The sequence below is a fragment of the Vitis vinifera genome, chromosome 8, assembly GCF_030704535.1.
Source record: "Vitis vinifera cultivar Pinot Noir 40024 chromosome 8, ASM3070453v1".
Classification (NCBI taxonomy): domain Eukaryota; kingdom Viridiplantae; phylum Streptophyta; class Magnoliopsida; order Vitales; family Vitaceae; genus Vitis; species Vitis vinifera.
The window spans coordinates 2,576,508-2,595,921 of record NC_081812.1 but is presented as its reverse complement, the minus strand read 5'-3'; the positions used below and the strand labels follow the sequence as shown (position 1 = coordinate 2,595,921).

General features: G+C 37.3%; 1 protein-coding gene across 3 annotated transcripts in view; it reads left to right on the top strand.

Moving 5' to 3' along the window:
* The window catches only part of LOC100265698 (FIP2 (FH protein interacting protein 2); voltage-gated potassium channel-like), a 37,835-nt gene extending 18,652 nt beyond the window's left edge, over positions 1-19,183 (top strand). Inside the window, exons 8-11 of one of the 3 annotated variants that reach the window (XM_002276725.4) lie at positions 8,788-8,846; positions 10,677-10,736; positions 16,184-16,264; positions 18,783-19,183. In XM_002276725.4, the coding sequence (XP_002276761.1) occupies positions 8,788-8,846; positions 10,677-10,736; positions 16,184-16,264; positions 18,783-18,839 (257 nt within the window). In that variant the 3' untranslated portion in view covers positions 18,840-19,183. Of the gene's footprint in view, positions 1-8,787; positions 8,847-10,676; positions 10,737-16,183; positions 16,265-18,658 lie in introns of all 3 variants that reach the window. The other 2 variants (XM_059739382.1, XM_019221747.1) reach the window with 2 other exon arrangements.
* Positions 19,184-19,414: the final 231 nt, after the last annotated feature.

Below are 19,414 nucleotides of genomic sequence, written 5' to 3'. Positions count from 1 at the left end.
GCCTCCAAACAAATGAGAAGGGCCCAATCTTCTCTTAAGCCTAGTCCACAGGTTGAAATTGACTTTGGGCCGGAAGAGGGGAGTTTCTTTAATAGGCCTGTGTTCGTTGTTGGGCCAAGAAATGGGAGGCAGACAACCCATCTCTGCGAAGGGCTCTTTACGTAGAGATGACCCCTATGCAAAGGGAAATGGGAAGGTAGGCTCTGAGGCGTTTGAAGCTCAATTGAGGGGTTCCGTGTTGAAGTGTGGTTCAAAGAAGCTGTGGAATTCCCTGTTCCCTCTAAGTTTTGGTTGCCGACAAGGGGGTCGAAGTCGAAGCGAGCCTCTAATGCTTGAGAGACCGTTGTTAGCTAGCGATGATCTTCCAAAGGAAGATTCTTTCAAAGCTCAAACACAGATTGAACGGAGCTTTAGTGCGAGTCCAAGTCGCTCGTCGGGGAGTCGAAAAAGGTGTTCCGGGGAAGGTACGTCGCCACCGAGTGGAGACGCGGATCAAAGGTCTATTCTTAAGGCTCCTTTCCTTTCAAAAGGGAAGGAGAAATTGTGCAACTCCTCTAAAGGTGAAGACAAAGCAGGTTTTAAGGGATTTGCGGGTTTTCCTCATTGTGGTTCATCAGTCGCGGTTTTCCCTTCTTATCCAGTAACCAGAGAAAAAGGGTTCACTCGGTGGGGTCTAGTGGAATGATGGTAGTGGAAGACCTCGAGGTATCTTCTTATCAACATTCTCAGTCATTTGTCTTTTTTTCCCCCTCCCTCTGGCTTGGCTCTTCCACACCTGAGTCCTTCTGTTCCCGTTCTTCCTAATGCAGTCATTCAGTATCAGTTTCCTACGAAACCTTGAGTTATATATGAAATTTTTTCCAAAAAAGATGACGATGGGGCTTTTTGTCTTGGGTCTGTTGGCAATCCTAACCGAGATGTTGCGGTGTCCCAGTTAGCTAGTTTGAACCATTTGTCCGAGAGTTTTAAATCCTTTAAGCCCAATCTCGGCTCGCCTCTTAGGGCCCCCAACCCGGTCACAGTTAGCCAGGGTGTTGCGGAGTCCCCCCCGATGGGTGGGTTCCAAATTGAAGGCCTTTCCTCCAGCAGAATGGCCAAAGTCTGTGAGGTCTTAAGTTATTTGGACATTAAGGTGTATTCAAGGCGGAAGAACAGATTTTACACAGATAGTTGAGATCTGTTGGTGTTGGTTTGGAGGTTTAGGGTCAGTGAGGTGTATTTATGAAAATCATCAGTTGGAATACTAGGGGTTTGGGTTCTAGGAAAAAACGAAGGGTGGTTAAGGATTTTTTGAGGCTCGAGAATTCGGATGTAGTGATGTTTCAGGAAACAAAAAGAGAGGTGTGTGACAGAAGGTTTGTAGGTAGTGTCTGGTTGGTTAGGAATAAGGAGTGGGCTGCTCTTCCCACGTGCGGGGCTTCAGGAGGGATTTTGATCATTTGAGACTCAAAGAAATTGAGCAGCGAGGAGGTGGTAATTAGATCTTTTTCTGTTTCAGTCAAGTTTTTGTTGGATGGATGCGGACTACTATGGCTGTTCGTAGTTTATGGCCCAAACAGTCCCTTACTTAGGAAGGGCTATTAGACATTTTTGACCTTTCTTTTCCATTATGGTGTGTGGGTGGTGATTTTAATGTTATAAGGAGAAGTTCAGAAAAATTGGGTGGCTTTAGTTTCACTTCTAGCATGAGGGATTTTGATGGTTTTATAAGAGATTGTGAATTACTTGATCCCCCCTAACGGAATGCCCCTTTCACTTGGTCAAACATGCAAGAGTCTTCGGTGTGCAAGATATTGGATCGGTTTCTTTATTCAAATGAGTGAGAGCTTTTCTTCCCTCAAAGCCTTCAAGAAGTTCTTTCGAGATGGACATCGGATCATTGGCCGATTGTTTTGGATACCAATCCTTTCAAGTGGGGCCCAATACCTTTTAGGTTTGAGAATATGTGGCTGCAACATCCAAGTTTCAAAGAGTGCTTTAGTAGTTGGTGGAGAGATTTTGAAGGCAATGGTTGGGAAGGTCATAGGTTCATGAGGAAGTTACAATTTATTAAGGCAAAATTGAAAGATTGGAATAAGAATACTTTTGGAATGCTAAGGAAAGGAAAAAAAGCATCTTGGATGAAATATCTAACATTGATGCCATTGAGCAAGAAGGGGTTCTCTCTTCTGATCTTTCTGCTCAAAGAGATTTAAGAAAAGGGGAGCTAGAGGAATTAATTTTGAGGGAAGAAATTCATTGGAGACAAAAAATTAAGGTGAAATGGGTTAAAGACGAGGATTGCAATTCAAAGTTTTTTCATAAAGTGGCTAATGGCAGAAGAAACAAGAATTTCATCAAGTTTTTGGAGAATGAAAGAGGCTTGGTGTTGGATAATTCCGAGAGCATCATAGAGGAGATCTTATTATATTTTAAAAAGCTCTACTTGAGTCCTCCTGGAGAGTCTTGGAGAGTCGAAGGCATAAACTGGTCCCCAATCTCAGGAGAGAGTGCATCTAGGCTAAATTCCCCTTTCTCCGAAGAAGAGATCTTTAATGCCATTTTCCAGTTAGATAGGGATAAGGCACCGGGGCCTGATGGTTTTACCATTGCAGTGTTTCAGAATTGTTGGGATGTGATCAAGGAAGACTTAGTGAGGGTGTTTGTAGAGTTTCACAGTAGCGGGATTATTAATCAAAGCACCAATGCCTCCTTCATAGTTCTTTTGTCTAAAAAATCCAGACAAAGAAGATTTCAGATTTTAGACCTATTAGCTTGATCACTTGTCTCTATAAGGTAATAGCCAAAGTTCTATTAGGGCGATTAAGAGGAGTACTACACGAAACTATCCACTCTACTCAAGGTGCTTTTGTTCAAGGGAGACAAATTTTGGATGCAGTTCTTATAGCCAATGAGATAGTGGATGAGAAAAGGCGATCAGGGGAGGAAAGAGTTGTCTTCAAAATTGACTTTGAAAAGGCTTATGATCACGTGAATTGGGATTTTTTGGATCACGTGTTGGAGAAGAAGGGGTTTAGTCCTAAATGGAGGAATTGGATGAGAGGTTGTCTGTCTTTGGTCTCTTATGCTATTCTAGTGAATGAAAATGCTAAAGGGTGGGTCAAGACATCTAGAGGATTAAGGCAAGGTGATCCTTTATCCTCTTTTCTGTTTACTATTGTCGCAGATGTGTTGAGCAGGATGATGTTGAGAGCTGAGGAAAGAAGTATGTTGGAGGGTTTCAAGGTAGGTAGAAATAGAACAAGGGTGTCCCATTTGCAATTCGCAGATGATACCATCTTCTTTTCTAACTCTTGTGCGGAAGAACTGCAAACTCTCAAGAGTTTATTATTAGTGTTTGGGCAAATTTCCGGGCTTAAGGTCAATCTTGACAAGAGTAATCTTTTTGGCATCAACCTTGATCAGAATCATCTCTCTAGGTTGGCCTTGTTTCTTGACTGCAAGGCTTTTGATTGACCTATACTCTACCTGGGTCTTTCTTTGGGAGGGAATCCAATTGTTTGTGGATTCTGGGATCCAGTGATTGAGAGAATCTCAAGGAGATTAGACGGGTGGCAAAAGGCGCTTACTTATCTTTTGGGGGTAGGATAACTCTTATCCACTCTTGCCTTTCCCACATTCCTAGCTACTTTCTCTCTCTGTTTAAGATTCCCACTTCATTGGCTGCAAAAATTGAGAGATTGCAAAGGGATTTCCTTTGGTCAGGGGTTGGGGAAGGTAAAAGAGATCATCTAGTTAGTTGGGATGTAGTGTGTAAGCCGAGGGTAAAAGGGGGTTTGGGGTTTGGGAAGATCTCTTTAAGGTATCTCGCTCTTTTAGGGAAGTGGTTGTGGAGGTACCCTAGGGAGAGTACAACTCTATGGCATCAGGTCATTTTGAGCATTTATGAGACAGATTCTAATGGTTGGGATGCCAACACTTTAGTCAGATGGTCACATCGTTGTCCTTGGAAGACTATTGCACAAGTCTTTTAAGATTTTTCCAAGTATACTTGGTTTGTGGTAGGAGATGGGGAAATAATTCGCTTTTGGGAAGATTTGTGGCGGGGGGACCAGCCTTTGAAATCCCAATATCCAAGACTATTTAGATTAGTCATGGATAAAAATAGTCTTATTTCTTCAATTCTCGGATCTGCTCACCCTTTCTCTTGGAACTTTAATTTCCGTCGTAATCTTTCCGATTCTGAGATAGAAGATCTAGAATGCCTCATGCGATCTCTTGATTGTATGCATTTATCCACCTTGGCTTCAGATGCGAGATCCTGGTCTTTATCTTCTTAAGAATTGTTCACAGTCAAGTCTTTCTTTATAGCCTTGTCCCAAGTGCCCGATTTATCTCCTTGTTTTCCTACTAAGTTTGTATGGAATTCTCAAGTCCCTTGTTTGGTTAGTGGCACACAAGAAGGTAAATATTAATGATTTGCTACAATTGAGAAGACCTTACAAAGCTTTTAGTTCTGTCATTTGTAAGTTGTGCATGAAGCAAGAAGAATCAGCAGACCATCTTTTCCTACATTGTTCCTTGTCCATGGGGTTGTGGCACAGATTATTTCAGCTAGCCAAGATGGATTGGGTTCCTCCGAGAAGCATTTCAGGCATGATGTCTATCAATTATAAAGGTTTTGACACTTCCAAAAGAGGGATAGTTTTGTGGCAAAATGCGAGCATTGCTTTAATTTGGGTTGTGTGGTGGGAAAGAAATGCAAGTATATTTGAGGACAAAGCTAGGAATTCAAAGAATCTATGGGATTCCGTTCACTTCCTAGCTTCTCTTTAGGCTTATTGTTCCGTGGATTTTAAGGGCATTCCCCTTAACGTGTTACAAATAGATTGGCTAGCAGTGTGTAGTTCCAATGGGATGGTCTAGCCAAGAGAGCTTGTTCGTAGTTTTTATAGTGTAGTTTCTTGTTCTTTTATTGTGTTGTTTAGTTTTATCTTTGGTGGGAGGATTCCTCATCCTTCTTTTGTACTTCTTATTCTTTCAATATATTTATTTGTTGTTTCCTATAAAAAAATAAAAAATAAAAAAATCTTGGTAGGTGGTTGTTGGGAGACGGGATGGGACTGGGGGTGTTGTATGCTTGGGTTTACTAGGAATTTCTTTGATTGGTGGTTATGAGTTGATGGGCCCTTTGCTGTAATTGCCACTTCCAGTGAAGGGATGGGACTGAGGTTGTTGGATGCCTAGATTTAGGAGAGATTTACTTGATTGGAAGTTCTTAGAACATGCATTAAAAAGCAAAGGTTTTACCCTTTCAGAAAAAGATGAAGATCGTGGATTTGAGGATGCTTGTCGTCTATCAGTTTTGCAGTACTAATAAGTGGTTGTGCTAAAGGATGGGTTAAGGCTTTAAAGGATTTAAGTGATTCTCTTCCTCCTTTTTATTTAGTGTTGGATATTCTGGGTAAATTGATATTAAGAGTGGAGAAGTGTGGTATTTTTTGGGGCTTCTTGTTGGGTAGAAGTAAGATGAGGGTGATCCTTGTACAATTCACTGATAACAAAATTTTCTTCCCAAGAGCTAGCTTAAATAACTTACAGAGTTTGAAACTAATTTTGTTAGTGCTTGGACGCATTTCAGGACTAAGGATAAACCTAGAAAAGAGTACCTTGTTCGATATCAACATTGGTTAGAACATAGTCTTGGAATTGGCTTTCTCCATAGAATGCAAGGTTTCTGATTGGTCTTTGTCATATCTTCTGAGTGGGATGGAATCCTAAAGCTGTTTAGTTTTGGGATGTGATCGTGGGTGGGGGTTTCTTGGTACTTAAATGGTTGGAAAAGACCTATTTGTTGTTAGGTGGTAGAATAACTTTGGTGTAGTTATGCTTGTCCCATATCACTTCTTATTTTCCTTTTATTTTCACGTCACTTGTTAAAGTGGCATAGTGGGTTGAGAGGTTATAGAAGGAATTCTTATTGTCAAGTATGGGGGAAGGAAAGAGAGATCATCTTGTAAGTTGGGATCAAGTGTGTAAACCAAAAGGTGAAGAGGGCTTGAGAGCAAGGAGGATGGCTTTGAGGAATAAAGTCCTATTAAGGAAGCGGTTGTGGAGGTTATGGAAAGTAGTGATTAATGGTACAAGATCATCTTGAATATTCATGGGCAACACTCTAATGGATGGGATCAAGTGTGTAAACCAAAAGGTGAAGAGGGCTTGAGAGCAAGGAGGATGGCTTTGAGGAATAAAGTCCTATTAAGGAAGTGGTTGTGGAGGTTATGGAAAGTAGTGATTAATGGTACAAGATCATCTCGAATATTCATGGGCAACACTCTAATGGATGGGATGACAGTATTGTGGTTAGGCTGTCACATCAATGCCCTTAGAAGGCCTTGGCACAGGTATTTTGGGATTTCACTTGGTATTGAGTGGGTGATGGTACAAAAATTTGATTTTGGAAAGATATTTGATGGAGTAATCTACCTTTTTATTTTTTATTTTTGGATAAGAAATAGCAATTTCATTGTGATGAAACATCAAGTATAGAGAAGGATGAGCAATGAGCAATTCTTCCAAGTACTTAATCCTCTATACAAAGAAGGATAAAAAGACAGATGAGTGTATTCTAATCCAAAAAGTTAAATCTAACTAAAATGCACAATGGTACAAAATCTTCAACAAAAGAAACCATATGTCTAGCTCCAGGTTTTGCTAATGCATTTGCCCCATCATTGTCTAAGCAAGGAGTCCAATAAAAGGAACATCGTAACGCTGAAGAAATGTCAATAATCTGGAGCAACCACTCTGACAAATTCCTATGGTCCTCTTTCTTTCTTAGTTGCCTATGATATGACAATACCAGAATCACCTTCTTGAAAATTGGAAAAACCCTAACAACCCTGCTAAAAGGGTTAGAATTTCTACCTTAATGGCTGAACCTTAGCATGCAGGTTTAGTTTCACCAGTAATCTACCTCTTTATGTTCAATTCCTTAATCCATTTAGACTAGTGAGGAAAGAGATACATGTGTTTCTTTGATTCTAGGTTTATCCTCCTATATGTCATGAAATTTAATTTCTGTCTGTACCTTTTGGACCATGAAATTGAGGAATTTACTAACCTCATGTTGACTTTACTTCTTGTGTATTTGTCATCTACTTTCTTTGATGTAAGGGTTTGGTCCTTGATATCTTTGGATATGTATTCAGTTAATTCTTTTTTTAAGGCCCTTTCTATTTCCTCCAACTTGAGTTCCTTTCTTCTTGAAGATTTCGTCTGAAAATCTAAAACTCCTTCGAAAGTCAAGGCCTTTGCATGGGATTTATTCTATTTATCATCATCCCTATGTGCATTAGCTTGTGTAATGTTTGAGGGCACTCTTTTGATCATTATATTGCTAGATTGGAACATAGTGTGCAGATCTACGTCTACTAGGCTGTCAAAGAAGACACTCCCAATTTAGACTCTTTCTCTATTTGTTGTTGTTAAACTAAATATTGATGGGTGTTCTTTAGGTAAAATCCAGAATAACTAGGAATAATCTTAAAACACTAGTACAGGGATTCTTGAAAGATGCTGGAGAGAGGCTAGCCATTGAGGCAAGACTTTAGCCTTGTTAGAAGACTTGAAGCTAGTTCAAGCCGAGGGTCTCTGCAATCTTCTAGCAGAGGCCAGAGAGAGATTTGACGATATTTATATTGTGGATGAATAAGGAAGAAAAGGTTCATGGAGTTGGATGGGAGGCTTTTCCAATTTTTTCATATTGCCTGAGCATTAGGGTGTTTCTTTTGTTGGATTCCTCGATTAACTAATCAAGTGCAGATTCATTGGCAAAGTGGGGAACCAAACTTTTGATCTTTTTTGTAGGGGATTTTCTACGTCCGTGAGGAATTGATCTTATAGTTGTAACAGTCGTGTTACTTTTTGTCAGGTTGATGCAAGGTTCTTACAAGGGAAAAGATTTCTCATCCTTTTTTCTGTACCTAATTGTTTCATTGTAATCAAATGTATAATTTTTTATTGAAAAAAAATTAAAGATTTATACTCTCTAAATACTAGAGCAGGAGGTTTCCAAAAATATGAAAACACAAAGTCTTGATCTCTTACCTCAGATCTCCAAAACCACCAAGAAAAATTCTTCATTCTTCCTTCTTCCTTCTTCCTTCTCCCTTCTCTCTGCAGCTCTTAAACACGGATTTGTTTTTCAGAACAGAAGCCCATGGAACCTGTAGTCTTTTAGGGTTTGCTTATTTATCTGCAGAACCTTCTAATTTCCCCTAAAACCTCCCTACCTCTTCTAGGTCATAGCATAGGAATTTTCCGAAAGGTTTTACTCTAATTAAGTAATGCTCCTTAATTAATTAACAACCTGTGTCTGTAATTCCTAATAAACTAACTATAATTTTAATTAGGCATGTTGCTGTGATTAATTTATTAAACTAATATTAAGACAGGATTATTAATTTACCCAAGAGCCTAAGGTTGGGTTGAGGTACTACTGGTGAACTTCTATAAACCTGATGATTATTTCCTTTAGTTTACTAATAGGGACCTTATGGAAGCAAGAATGAAGAAACCATACCATATGTGAACTTAACATACTGCCATTAAATTTTTACATATTATATTGTTCATTTGGATATCAAGTGGGAAATCCTGTGTTGGATATCGACTCCAATTGTCTAGTTTCAGTCTCTTTTGCCTTCTATTTCCAAGGATGATCGAGTGTTTCAGGTTCTTCAAGCTGTACCACTTGTTGTGAGCTACAGTTTTTGTTTATTTACTTAGTCTGACATTTTTCATGTAAAAAATGCATTTGAATTCAGATTTCCTTTTTACTTGCAGATGCTTGTTTGGTTGATTGTAGCTTCTGTGGGGCTGACTTGCGTTCTGCACACTTACAGGTTTATACTCTTTAAAGTCTTAAGGACATGTAGTTTCCCCATTTTCAGAATTTTGTGGGCTTCTTGCTTGTTTTACGGAATATCCATTTATGAGCTGGAAAATATGGTTTATGTAGTAGGGGATGGTGTCAAATAACTGCATATGTGGGCTAGAGTTTTCTTGTACCCAGCATGTATTTCTATGTTTTGCTCGAGTCTTGACCTAACTCAGCCATAGTCATTAGACTGAAACCTGCTATATTTCAACTTTTATTATTGCTTGGCCCTAGTCTAACTTGGTATTGATGGCAGAGTCAGTGAAACAAATTGTTATTGGTTGATGCAGCAGTTATAAACTGAAATAAATAATACATGTTAAAGAAATAAGAAACTTGAAAGAACATGCAAATAATGAGATGTGCAAGTTTTGCATGCTAACATGTTGGTGAACGACTGAATTGCATAAGGTTTGGCTGTTAAATATTCTTAAATATGCCAATAATTTCTATATAAATTAAGCTTTTATGTTTTCTTTCACCATCAGAAGATATTTTCTGTCAAATCATTTGTTCAGCCATCTTTTTTAAGATTTCAAAATGAGATAGAAACATTCTAAAAAGGCAATTATGATGTTATAAAAATCAGTTATTGGTTCTTTTTATCATTTTTTTTAGAGTGGTGGAATTGTATTCTTTTGGATATATATAATTTTGTTAAGAATTGAAGAGAAAAAGGAAAAAAAGAAAATATAGAAGAACTGAGAATGTAGGAAAGAACGAGATTTTTCTGAAGCTGCCCTGTTTGTTGCCATATGTTGTGTTGGAGCATGCAGGAAGGAATGCAGTAACCCATAAGTATTACAAGTGCAAGGTGCGTGCAGAGCTGTCCTTGAGCCTGGGCTCAAGGAACAACCCAAGGATAAAGCAAAGTGCAACCAATGTATTAGCACAAATTTTATAGAATCTAACATGCAGTTTATACAGAGTTGGCAAACTTGTTCCTTAAAATTGCAAATTTAGAATAATGCAGTGATGCAACTATATGGAGTTTAGCATGCAAAGATTTATCACATGATTAAAATATATCCAAATTCAAACACACCGGCATATGATATACCAAATTAAGTAATTAACGACATAGCAATAATGCCTCAAAAAATAGATCTGAAATTCTAAATTCCATACATAAAAAACCATCCCAAGCAAAAAGGTAAAAGGAGAGCTTTAATTTGGGTTGTGTGGAGGGAAAGAAATGCTAGGATATTTGAGGACAAAGCTAGAAATTCAGAGAATCTTTGGGACTCCATTCATTTCATCACTTCGTTTTGGGCTTTTTGCTCAGCGGGTTTTAAGGGCATTCCCCTTAACGTTTTACAACTAGATTGGCTAGCACTGTGTAGTTCCAATGAGACGGTGTTGTGTCATGTTATTTTCTTGTGTTGTTTAGTTTTAATTCTGGCGGGAGGACTTCTCATCCTCCTTATGTACTATTTTATCTTATCAATATATTCATGCGTGGTTTCCTATAAAAAAAAAGGTGAAAGGACCATAAAAAAGCTTGAAAGTTTAAAAAATAAATGTTTCTTAGAAATTGTGATCAATCATAAACTTTTTTCGATCTTCTAAAAGTGAATATGTTAAAGTTTCATCCTATCAAAAAATATGTTAAAAGTTTCAAGGTATTGATCATTGGGGAGATGAACATTTTAAGATATGGACTTGCTCCATACTTTTTCTAGTGAAATTACTTACATCAAGTATGTTCCCTACCAAACCTTGTGAAGAAAATTGGTTGACTAGAATGCTTGAGGGTTGTCAGGATGTATTAATTGGTTTGCCCTTAATTTTTCAGACTGCTGATCTTACCAATGCCAACTTAGAAGGAGCTAATCTGGAAGGAGCAAATCTAAAGGTAAAGCTTCTTAGCATTGTGGTTGTGCATCAGTATCGTTGCTAAAGGATATATTTGGTTAGTGTATTTGGAAAATCATACAATAGAAGAACTTTTGGGATTGGGGGTGAAGTACTACATAAAGAAATTGGGTTGCACAACTTGCAATCATTCTGTGTGTGGATGGTTAAGCCTATTGCTGAAAAGGACCTTTATTTTGGAGTCTATTGACAATATGGATTTCTCTTGGCTTGAGTTTTTTCAATTGTTATTGTTATTTTTATTTAATTTTTTCTCTTGAGCAATTTCTTCTCTTTTGTGTAACTCGTATTCTTTCCACATACTTGGGTTGAACCTCTAACATTTTGTTATCAATATCCTGAATCCTAACTTAAAAAAAGGAATAATAGCTAAGGAATCTGGAAGTCTATATTGATTTTGGCAACTATAGAATATTATCTTTTAATAAACTTAAAGAATCATTAACAAGCCAGATGTTGGATTTGAAGGTAAGAGTGCCAATCAGATTATCCTTCATGTAAATTGATTTGCTTCTAATGATCTTGTACTGGCAAATATTTTGAGTTTTAAGGACAATTAGAGAATGGTTTTTAGTGCATTAATTTGTTTCTCCCTTTTATCGTATCAATATTTTGTAATCTAAGGTCCCTTTTTGATGATTGCGGTCTTTTGTTTGGAATTTTTATTTTATTATTTTATTATTTTATAATAATAAAATTTTCTAGTTCTTGATATCTTGGTTCAAACTTAGCAGCTTAGTTTCCTTCTCATTTATTATAAGATCCTGGATAATGTACTTGCAAAGTTTATTTAATGGGACCATGCCTTGAGAGAACTTCCTAAGTTTGTGTACAAATAAACCATGCCTAACTTGCATAATCATACACATTTAAGTTTTTAGGTTTCGTTAAAGATGCAATGCTCTATCTTGAGGTATTTGGCCCTATCTGAGACACAAGTCAAGTATTGTGTGGTTCAACAATAACTTGGTTTCATAATAAATTGATTCCAATTGGAGGGGATGCAGATGCAGAAGATTTAGCAATGCAATTGGGCTACAAGGTGAGAGGGATTCCATATACGTACCTAGGTCTGCCTATGGGTGCCCCTTTCAGATTGGTAGCAGAATGGGACTTAGTGGAAGAGAGGTTTTGTAGATGGTTGTTGATGTAGAAAATACAATATATTTCTAAAATGGGGAGACTTGCATTGATTAGAAGTACATTGTCTAGCTTGCCAATCTAGTACATGTCATTGTTTGTAATCCCAAGAAAGGTCAAACTAAGGTTAGAGAAAAGGTTAGATAAGATTCAAAGGGATTTTCTTTGAGGAGGTGAGACTTCGAACAAAAATCCTGGATTGGTTGGTTGGTCGGTTGTTTCCTCATATAGGAGTAAAGGGGGTTTAGGTATTAGAAGTCTCTCTTTTGTGAATCGGGTCCTCCTCGGTGAGTGGGGTTGGAGATATGTTTCTGAATGGGGAAGTTTTTTGGAAGTAGATTATAGAGGGGAGATATGGGAAGGAAGAAGCTGGTTGACACTCTTGTGAAGTGTGATACGGTTACAGGGTTGGTGTTTGGACAGCTTTAAGGAATGGGTGGGATCTTTTCTTTAGGAGAACCTTCTCTAAAGTGGGTAATGGTTGGGGGTTAAGCTTTGGAAGGATAAGTGGTGTGTTACCTCCTTGTATGCATTGGCTTTGTCAAAGGAGGCTTGTGTGGTGAATTTATGGAAAGATTTAGGAGCAGGGGCTAATTGGAATATGTGCTTTTCTAGGTACTTTAACAATTGGGAGTTGATGCTGTCCAAACTTTTTCTCAACATTGCTAGTGAAGTCGGTTAGGAAAGAAGAAAATGGTAGGGTGATATAGAAGGATACTAAAAAGGGCTTGCTTTTAGTTTTAGTCAAATCTTTCTATTCGATCTTGGAACTTGGGAGGTCAATCTCCTTTCCAATGAACATTATTTGAATTCTGTTGGTCTCATCCAAAGTGAGTTTTTTTTCTTGGGAAGCTAGTTAGGGAAAAGTTCTGACTTCATATTAGCTCCAGAAAAGAAGATGACTATGAATGAATAAATATTATTTTTGTGAACTTGTGGGGGAGTCTGTTAATTATATTCTACTTCACTGTACCAAAGTAAGGATTCTATGGCAATTGTTGTTCCCATTATTCAATGTAGTTTGGGTGATCCCTTCTTCGGTGAAAGATACCTTGTTAAGTTGGAATGACTCCTTTGTAGGGAAGAAAAGCAAGATAGTGTGGAGAGCAAGTGTGGAGAGCTGTTCCTCTTCGCCTTTTTTGGACAATTTGTCAGGAATGAAATCGAAGAGCTTCTGAAAATAAGGAATAGACTGATCAAAAGTTAAAACATTCATTCCTTTGTAATATTTCATCTTGGGTTAGCATGTACATAAGAGAAGGCTTTTGATTGATTTTTAGATTGGGTGGGTTCTTGTAGAGAGTTAGGGTGGGTTTTTGTGACTCCTCTTTCGAGGCCTCTCTTTTAGGTGATCCATGTATTTTTATGTATTTTTTTATACTATTAATTTATACATACCTATCTTTACCTATTATAAATCACTTGGCTAACTCATGAGATGACATGGAGTTGGAACACTAAGACCTGGATCCCATGAAAACGAGAGAGATTCCATTCATCAATTAAGTTAAAAATGCCTCAGTGCATGAGTACGAACAAGAAATTCAAAATGATTTATTTTCAAACAATTATTGACTTTTTATTAATCACATTTTTTTATTTATTATTTTCATCTTTTATTTTCAAGATACATCAATTATTAAAAATTGTTGAGTGAACAACCAAGATACTATGACTTTGAGCCATGGATGGTTGTCTAGGCATAGAATCAACTAAAAAGAACACCCTGACTCCTGAATTTATATGATATCTTGCACGACAATGATTCAACTTCCATGGACCTCTTTCACTTAGAACTCAGGATATAACTGTTGCTGAATTGCCTCCCACCAAGAAGCTGTTGAGGACCAAAATATCTGCTTGTGTCAATCCTCCTAGTACGATTAGTAATCCAGCCTCTAGTGCAGCCCTACCCCATTTGGCTTAGGAAAAACTATAACCACTCCTCCCTCAAGATCATGGAAAACTGTTATGATGCTTATTTATATTAGATTACCTAGTGAAAACCATCAAAGTCAAAGTTCAGGCAACTCATCAGAAGAGGAAACCACTTAGAATTGTACTATTGTATTTCTTTTACAACTAGAAACTCTTCAATGCATCAAAATTCCACTTGGCACGATTCATTAAGAACTCTAACAAAATGAACACCCATAGATAAGAAAAGATAAACACTGCATCCCAAACTGACTCCATAATCCTCCATCTATTCTTGAAAATCTTGGCACTCCTTTCTATCCAGATCACCCAAGCTAAAGCAAGTGCAACCACAGTAAAGTACCCTACTACTAAGGTTGTCTCCAAACCTGTGGAAAACAATATCCAACATATCAGCAGGCTCTGTAGGAGGTACCCAATCCATGCTAGCATGATGTAGGACAAACCTAGGATGGTTGCCTACACTCAAGGGTAGGTGGACTAGGGTTTTATTTTTAGGGCATAAGGAGAGGAACAAGGAATAAATTTTATGGTAGAGAAAATTATAAGATAAGAAATAGAGAGAAAAGAAGAAACAATGAAGAAAAGATGGAAAACCTTAAGAGTCTCACTAAGGCCTTCTAGGAGTCTCACCTAGAAGAAATCAATGGAATCTCACCATTGAGGGTTACAACCTTGCAATGAAAGAAAATATAATATTATTCATATCAAATTATCCCTTTGATTTACATTGATTAGCCTATTTATAGGCTTCTCTAAGAAACCCAAAGTCTACTAGGACTCTAATAACCTATCATGACTCAAATTCTAATTGTATTATAACTCAACTAACTAATCCTAATTAGACTCCAACAAATACCAATCCCAATTCAATTCTAATTAATATTAATCCTACTTAAAGTTTACTTAGGTCTTCCCTTTCTTCCTTGAATAAACTTTAAAAGGCTTTCCCCCATCATAGCAAGTCTGAATGGTCTAATCCCATAACCCCCTTGCTACTGGGCAATGAAAGAATGGGTGTCCTACTATCCAATACTTGCCCAAACACATATCACACCACTCAAGTCTAAGAGTTCCATTGTGACAAAGTTGTGTTGACCCTCATATTAGCTATTAGTCAAGAGAAGGCTCTAACTTAAGGTGAAACATTTGATTTCTATATGACATTGGTATTAAACCCCTTATTAGCCACAAGCAAAAAAGAGTTTTATATTTTTCTTTGGCTAAGTTTTCATCTCTTTATATTTTTCTTTGTTTTAACTTGAGGTGAAAAAGGGCTCAATTGCATTGGGAAGCAAAAAATTGGAAGCAAGACAGACAATCAAGCATGATACATTTAAGATGAAGAACAAAAGGAATTATATTACTATCTAGAATCTATGATATTGCAAGAATGAAGCCCTTCTAGTTTGTAACCCAAAGTAAGATATATTTGAGGTGAGCAGGAATAGGGGTGTTGGGAGGGTTTGCAATCACAAGCTCATCTCTCTCTCCTGGAAGTGGTGGTGTAAGCAAACTTAAGAGAAAAGTGAATGGAGAAAAGATTTGGTTATCAAAAGAATGTCCTTTTTGGTCATTGCAACAAAACTAGTGGCTGGTGGGGTTTTTTTTTAATCCTTTCTTTTTTCTTCTTCTTCTTCCTCATCTTTATTTATTTATTTATCTATATTATTATTGACTTGAAAGGAAAAGAGAATGGAAGGAATCAAAATTTCTGTTCTGTGTGTGCGTTTGAGTTCTGAATGTAGCAAGAACATCCAAGGGCTACTGGAAGAAAAAACTTGGACAAAGAAGATTAATGAGTGTGTATTTTGTGTGTGCACGTGTTTCCTGTGAAAAACATGGCGCTTATGGAGACCAGACAGTTATGACTGGCTAGGCCTTCCACTTTTGCCCTTTTCGAGTGGGGAATATACTGGATAGATGCATTAGTCCTGATGGTTTGATTTGATGTGATAAGTAATGAAAATAGTTAGAGACAGAAAGAACAGTCAAATGCTAAGAAGGAAATCAAAGTGGGGAAGAACTTGGATGGAAAGATCAAAATGGGGTTTTTTAGGCAATAATTTTAGAAGTTTTGATTGATTAGATGTGTAGCTGTTTGGCTGACCTCATGTAGGCCTTTGAGACATTTAACAGAAGATAAGAGGGTTAATTAAAGAAAATGTAGCATTCCCATTTATTAATCCTATTTTAATTTATTCTTTTGTTTTGTGTACAATTATATTTGGTGTGATCAAGTCTATCAAAAAAAAAAAAAAAAAATTGGTGCGATCAAGGTTAAAATTGATTTCTTTGGGTTTATTGCAACGTAAGCTTACTTTTTTGGAACACTTGTATGTTTTTCAGGGTGCAAAGTTGAGTAAGGCCAATTTGAAGGGTGCAAACCTTCAACGAGCTTACCTACGGCAGGTCAATCTTCGTGATGCAGTAAGTAAAACAGATGCATATTAAGTTTAAGAATTTTTATCTTAATGCTGTTATCCTTTCAATATTTTACATGCCTGAAGATGGAAAAATGTCCTCCCTATTTGTTCTAGCATCAGATATGCTCCTATAATGCCTTTAAGATTAATGAGTTGAAAGTGCATAAATAGTCGTCCAGGGATCAGGTATCTACACTTTATATGCTCCTTCAATGTCTTTGAGATCTATAAGTTGAAAGTGCATAAATCCTCTTTAAGGAGTTTCATCCTGTTTGAGTGAGTTCTTTTTGTGGGTCCTCCTATTATCATTAGGATATTTGAATCCGCTAGGACTGTAAATCCATTACTTAGTGAGGGTTTAAATCATTTCCGTTAAATTCCATCAGTTTAGGACGTAATACATGTGCCACTTAGCTCAGTGCTTTCATCCTTATCCCTTGCGAGTGACCAAATCATGAAAATCATCCTTGCTGCCCCTTGTTATATATGTATATATATTGTGGCCTTTTTCTGGTTCCTCTTGGTATCCTGTGTCTTCCATTATGAATTAGTTGTCCACCAGAAAAGCATTGATGGATATGTCAGGATCCTAAAATTGACCGGAAGATGGGTATGTTGATGTTGATGGCTGCAAGTTGACAAAAAATAATTGTCTTTGAAAGTTTCTGGAAAAATGATTAAATGGAACTTTGTCAAATGCTGAAAGATGCATTGATTGAAAAAAGAAAGAAAGGAAAAAAAGAAGAATTCATAATGTTCCATATAATAAAATTATTATTCTTTTTTATATTTGATCAGAAACAAACTAGTTCATTGATCTGAATTTTTGAGTACAAATGAATGATGGGAAATCCTTCGAAAATATACAAGGCTGATCAAAGAAGGAAATAGAGTGAACTTCTGAAAAGAAATAAGAGTACAACTATACTTCACAAGAATATGACATGAACTTGTAGAAGTTAGAGCAACTGTACACTTCCCAAGGAGGTAAAAAGTCTCCTAAAAAAGATGCCCAATGCTTGGCTCCTGTCTTTGCCGAAAGATAGGCAACATTATTAGGTGAATGAAGATTCCCAGAGAAAGAACTTACCCAAGTCATGAGCAACACCTAGAATTCGATTAAGCCATCCATCATACCTCCAAGCCCCCAATATGATTTAGACACCCAAGATATCAAAATAGAATAATCCCCTTCCACCTGTAAGTTCGAAAGACAAGACAAAGAGCCCTATCATGTACCAAACCCTCTAAAAGAACTAAAATCTCTATCTTGATGCTAAATTCTTCTCCAGCTGGTTTTGAGAATGCTCTCACTACTGAACCACTAGGGTCTCTGATCATCCTTCCACTTCAGACCTGTTTTACCCAAAACACATCCATCAAAATTTAACTTAAATGATCCCACCAAAGGTGGAGTCCGCAATTCCTTTGTAATATTTCGATCTATATACTAAGTTTCAATCAAGTTGTAGAACACTAAGAGGAGTATCCTTAAAAGCTATGGTAGTAGAGGCTCAAAAAGAGGAATAAGAATAAATCAGGTTTGAAACCTCTATTGTGATAGATAGGTCAACTTGCCTACCAATCTCTGATAGCTCTCCTTGTTTGATTGGTGTGTTGTGATTTGTGATAGGGTGTGTCCCCTGGTCTCATTCCAACATACTAGTCTCCTTTTTTAGGTCCATAACATACTTTCTTTGTAACAGAAAGATCCTATGGTTTGACCTTGCAACCTCTATATCAAGAAAATATCTCAGATTCCCCCAACTCTATAATATTAAATTCTTTAGCAATAGATCCCTTTAGTCTTCCTATTTTAGTGAAATCTTCCCGGTTACAATGACATCATCTACATTGATAATAAGAATTGTGATCATACCTCTTTCAGTATTTAAAACACTATGTGATCATTTTGACACTGGAGATATCCCATCTTTGGAATGGATCTTATAAATCTTTCAAACCAGGCCATTGCTAATTTCTCGTCTTCTTTGGTTATCTTCTTTGCGTCTCTTAATTAGGCTGAAATGATGAATGCATTGTTAGCATGATCCGTCATTCTTTTTCTCATTATGGATCCTTTGGGAAAATTATGAATCATTTCTTGTGCTTTTAAACCATTTTTTCTTTGCTTTAATAGTAGAATAATTTATTTTCTTTACTTACTGTCATTTTTTTCCTCAGTTTTCCCTTTAGATCAAGCTTACCAGTTCTGTCCGATATATGAGCCAATTCAACAATTTTTACATGTGCCTTTATTGCATTTCCTTTCTTAAAATTGAAGAAAGAATGACTAAAGTGAGAAAACTAACTTATTTTCGGATCAAATTCTTACGACACTGTTTTCTTTGAGGGATTTGTAATATTTTAAGTGAGAAAACTGTTTTATGTTCCACAGAACACGCATATGTTTTGAAGAATAATTTCCAAAGAGGCTCTAAATCTATGTTTCCATTGTGAGGATGATGATAGTAGGTAACTAACTGGAGTTGGAGGTGTAATTTGTGTGATTTTGTTGCTAGCAATCTATGGAAGGCGCAAAGCTCAATGGTGCAAATATGATGGGAGCAATCAGATGACGTTGAAATGAGATTGGAGCCGGAGCCGGAGCCGGAGCCGGAGCCAGAGCTGTAAAATTTGATAAGAGGTTAATAACACTACTCTTGTGAATAAACCTATTTCCCTACTTGCGCTTCCCCTTTCTCTTATTTGTGTGTGTGGCCCTTGGGGTAAATCTGGACCAACAGCCCCCTTATATGTTAATAGTGTGTAATAATGATTATAGGTGTTGGGTATTTTCTAATGATTTACAGCCAGACCCACCAGCGCATATGAAGGAAAATTGAAAATGGAATGACAAGGGTGTCATCCTAATAATTATCCACAGTGGCAACGAAATAAAAGACCTATTACTTTTCTTTTCCTTCCGTGACTAATCGGTTTAGATGTTTGGATGAGTTTCCACTTTCTATTTTGAAGAATAGAGCTTCGAGATGTATGTTCAAGGATTTTTCTTGTAAGCGTTTCTTGTTTTGTGCATTTGGGCTGAAGCCCAGCCCGAGTCTCTTTCAAAATTTTGGGTCAAGGCCCGACCTGGTTATTGAGACCCTAAAAAATTCACAAATATTAGGAATGGGATGACATTGAACTTGGT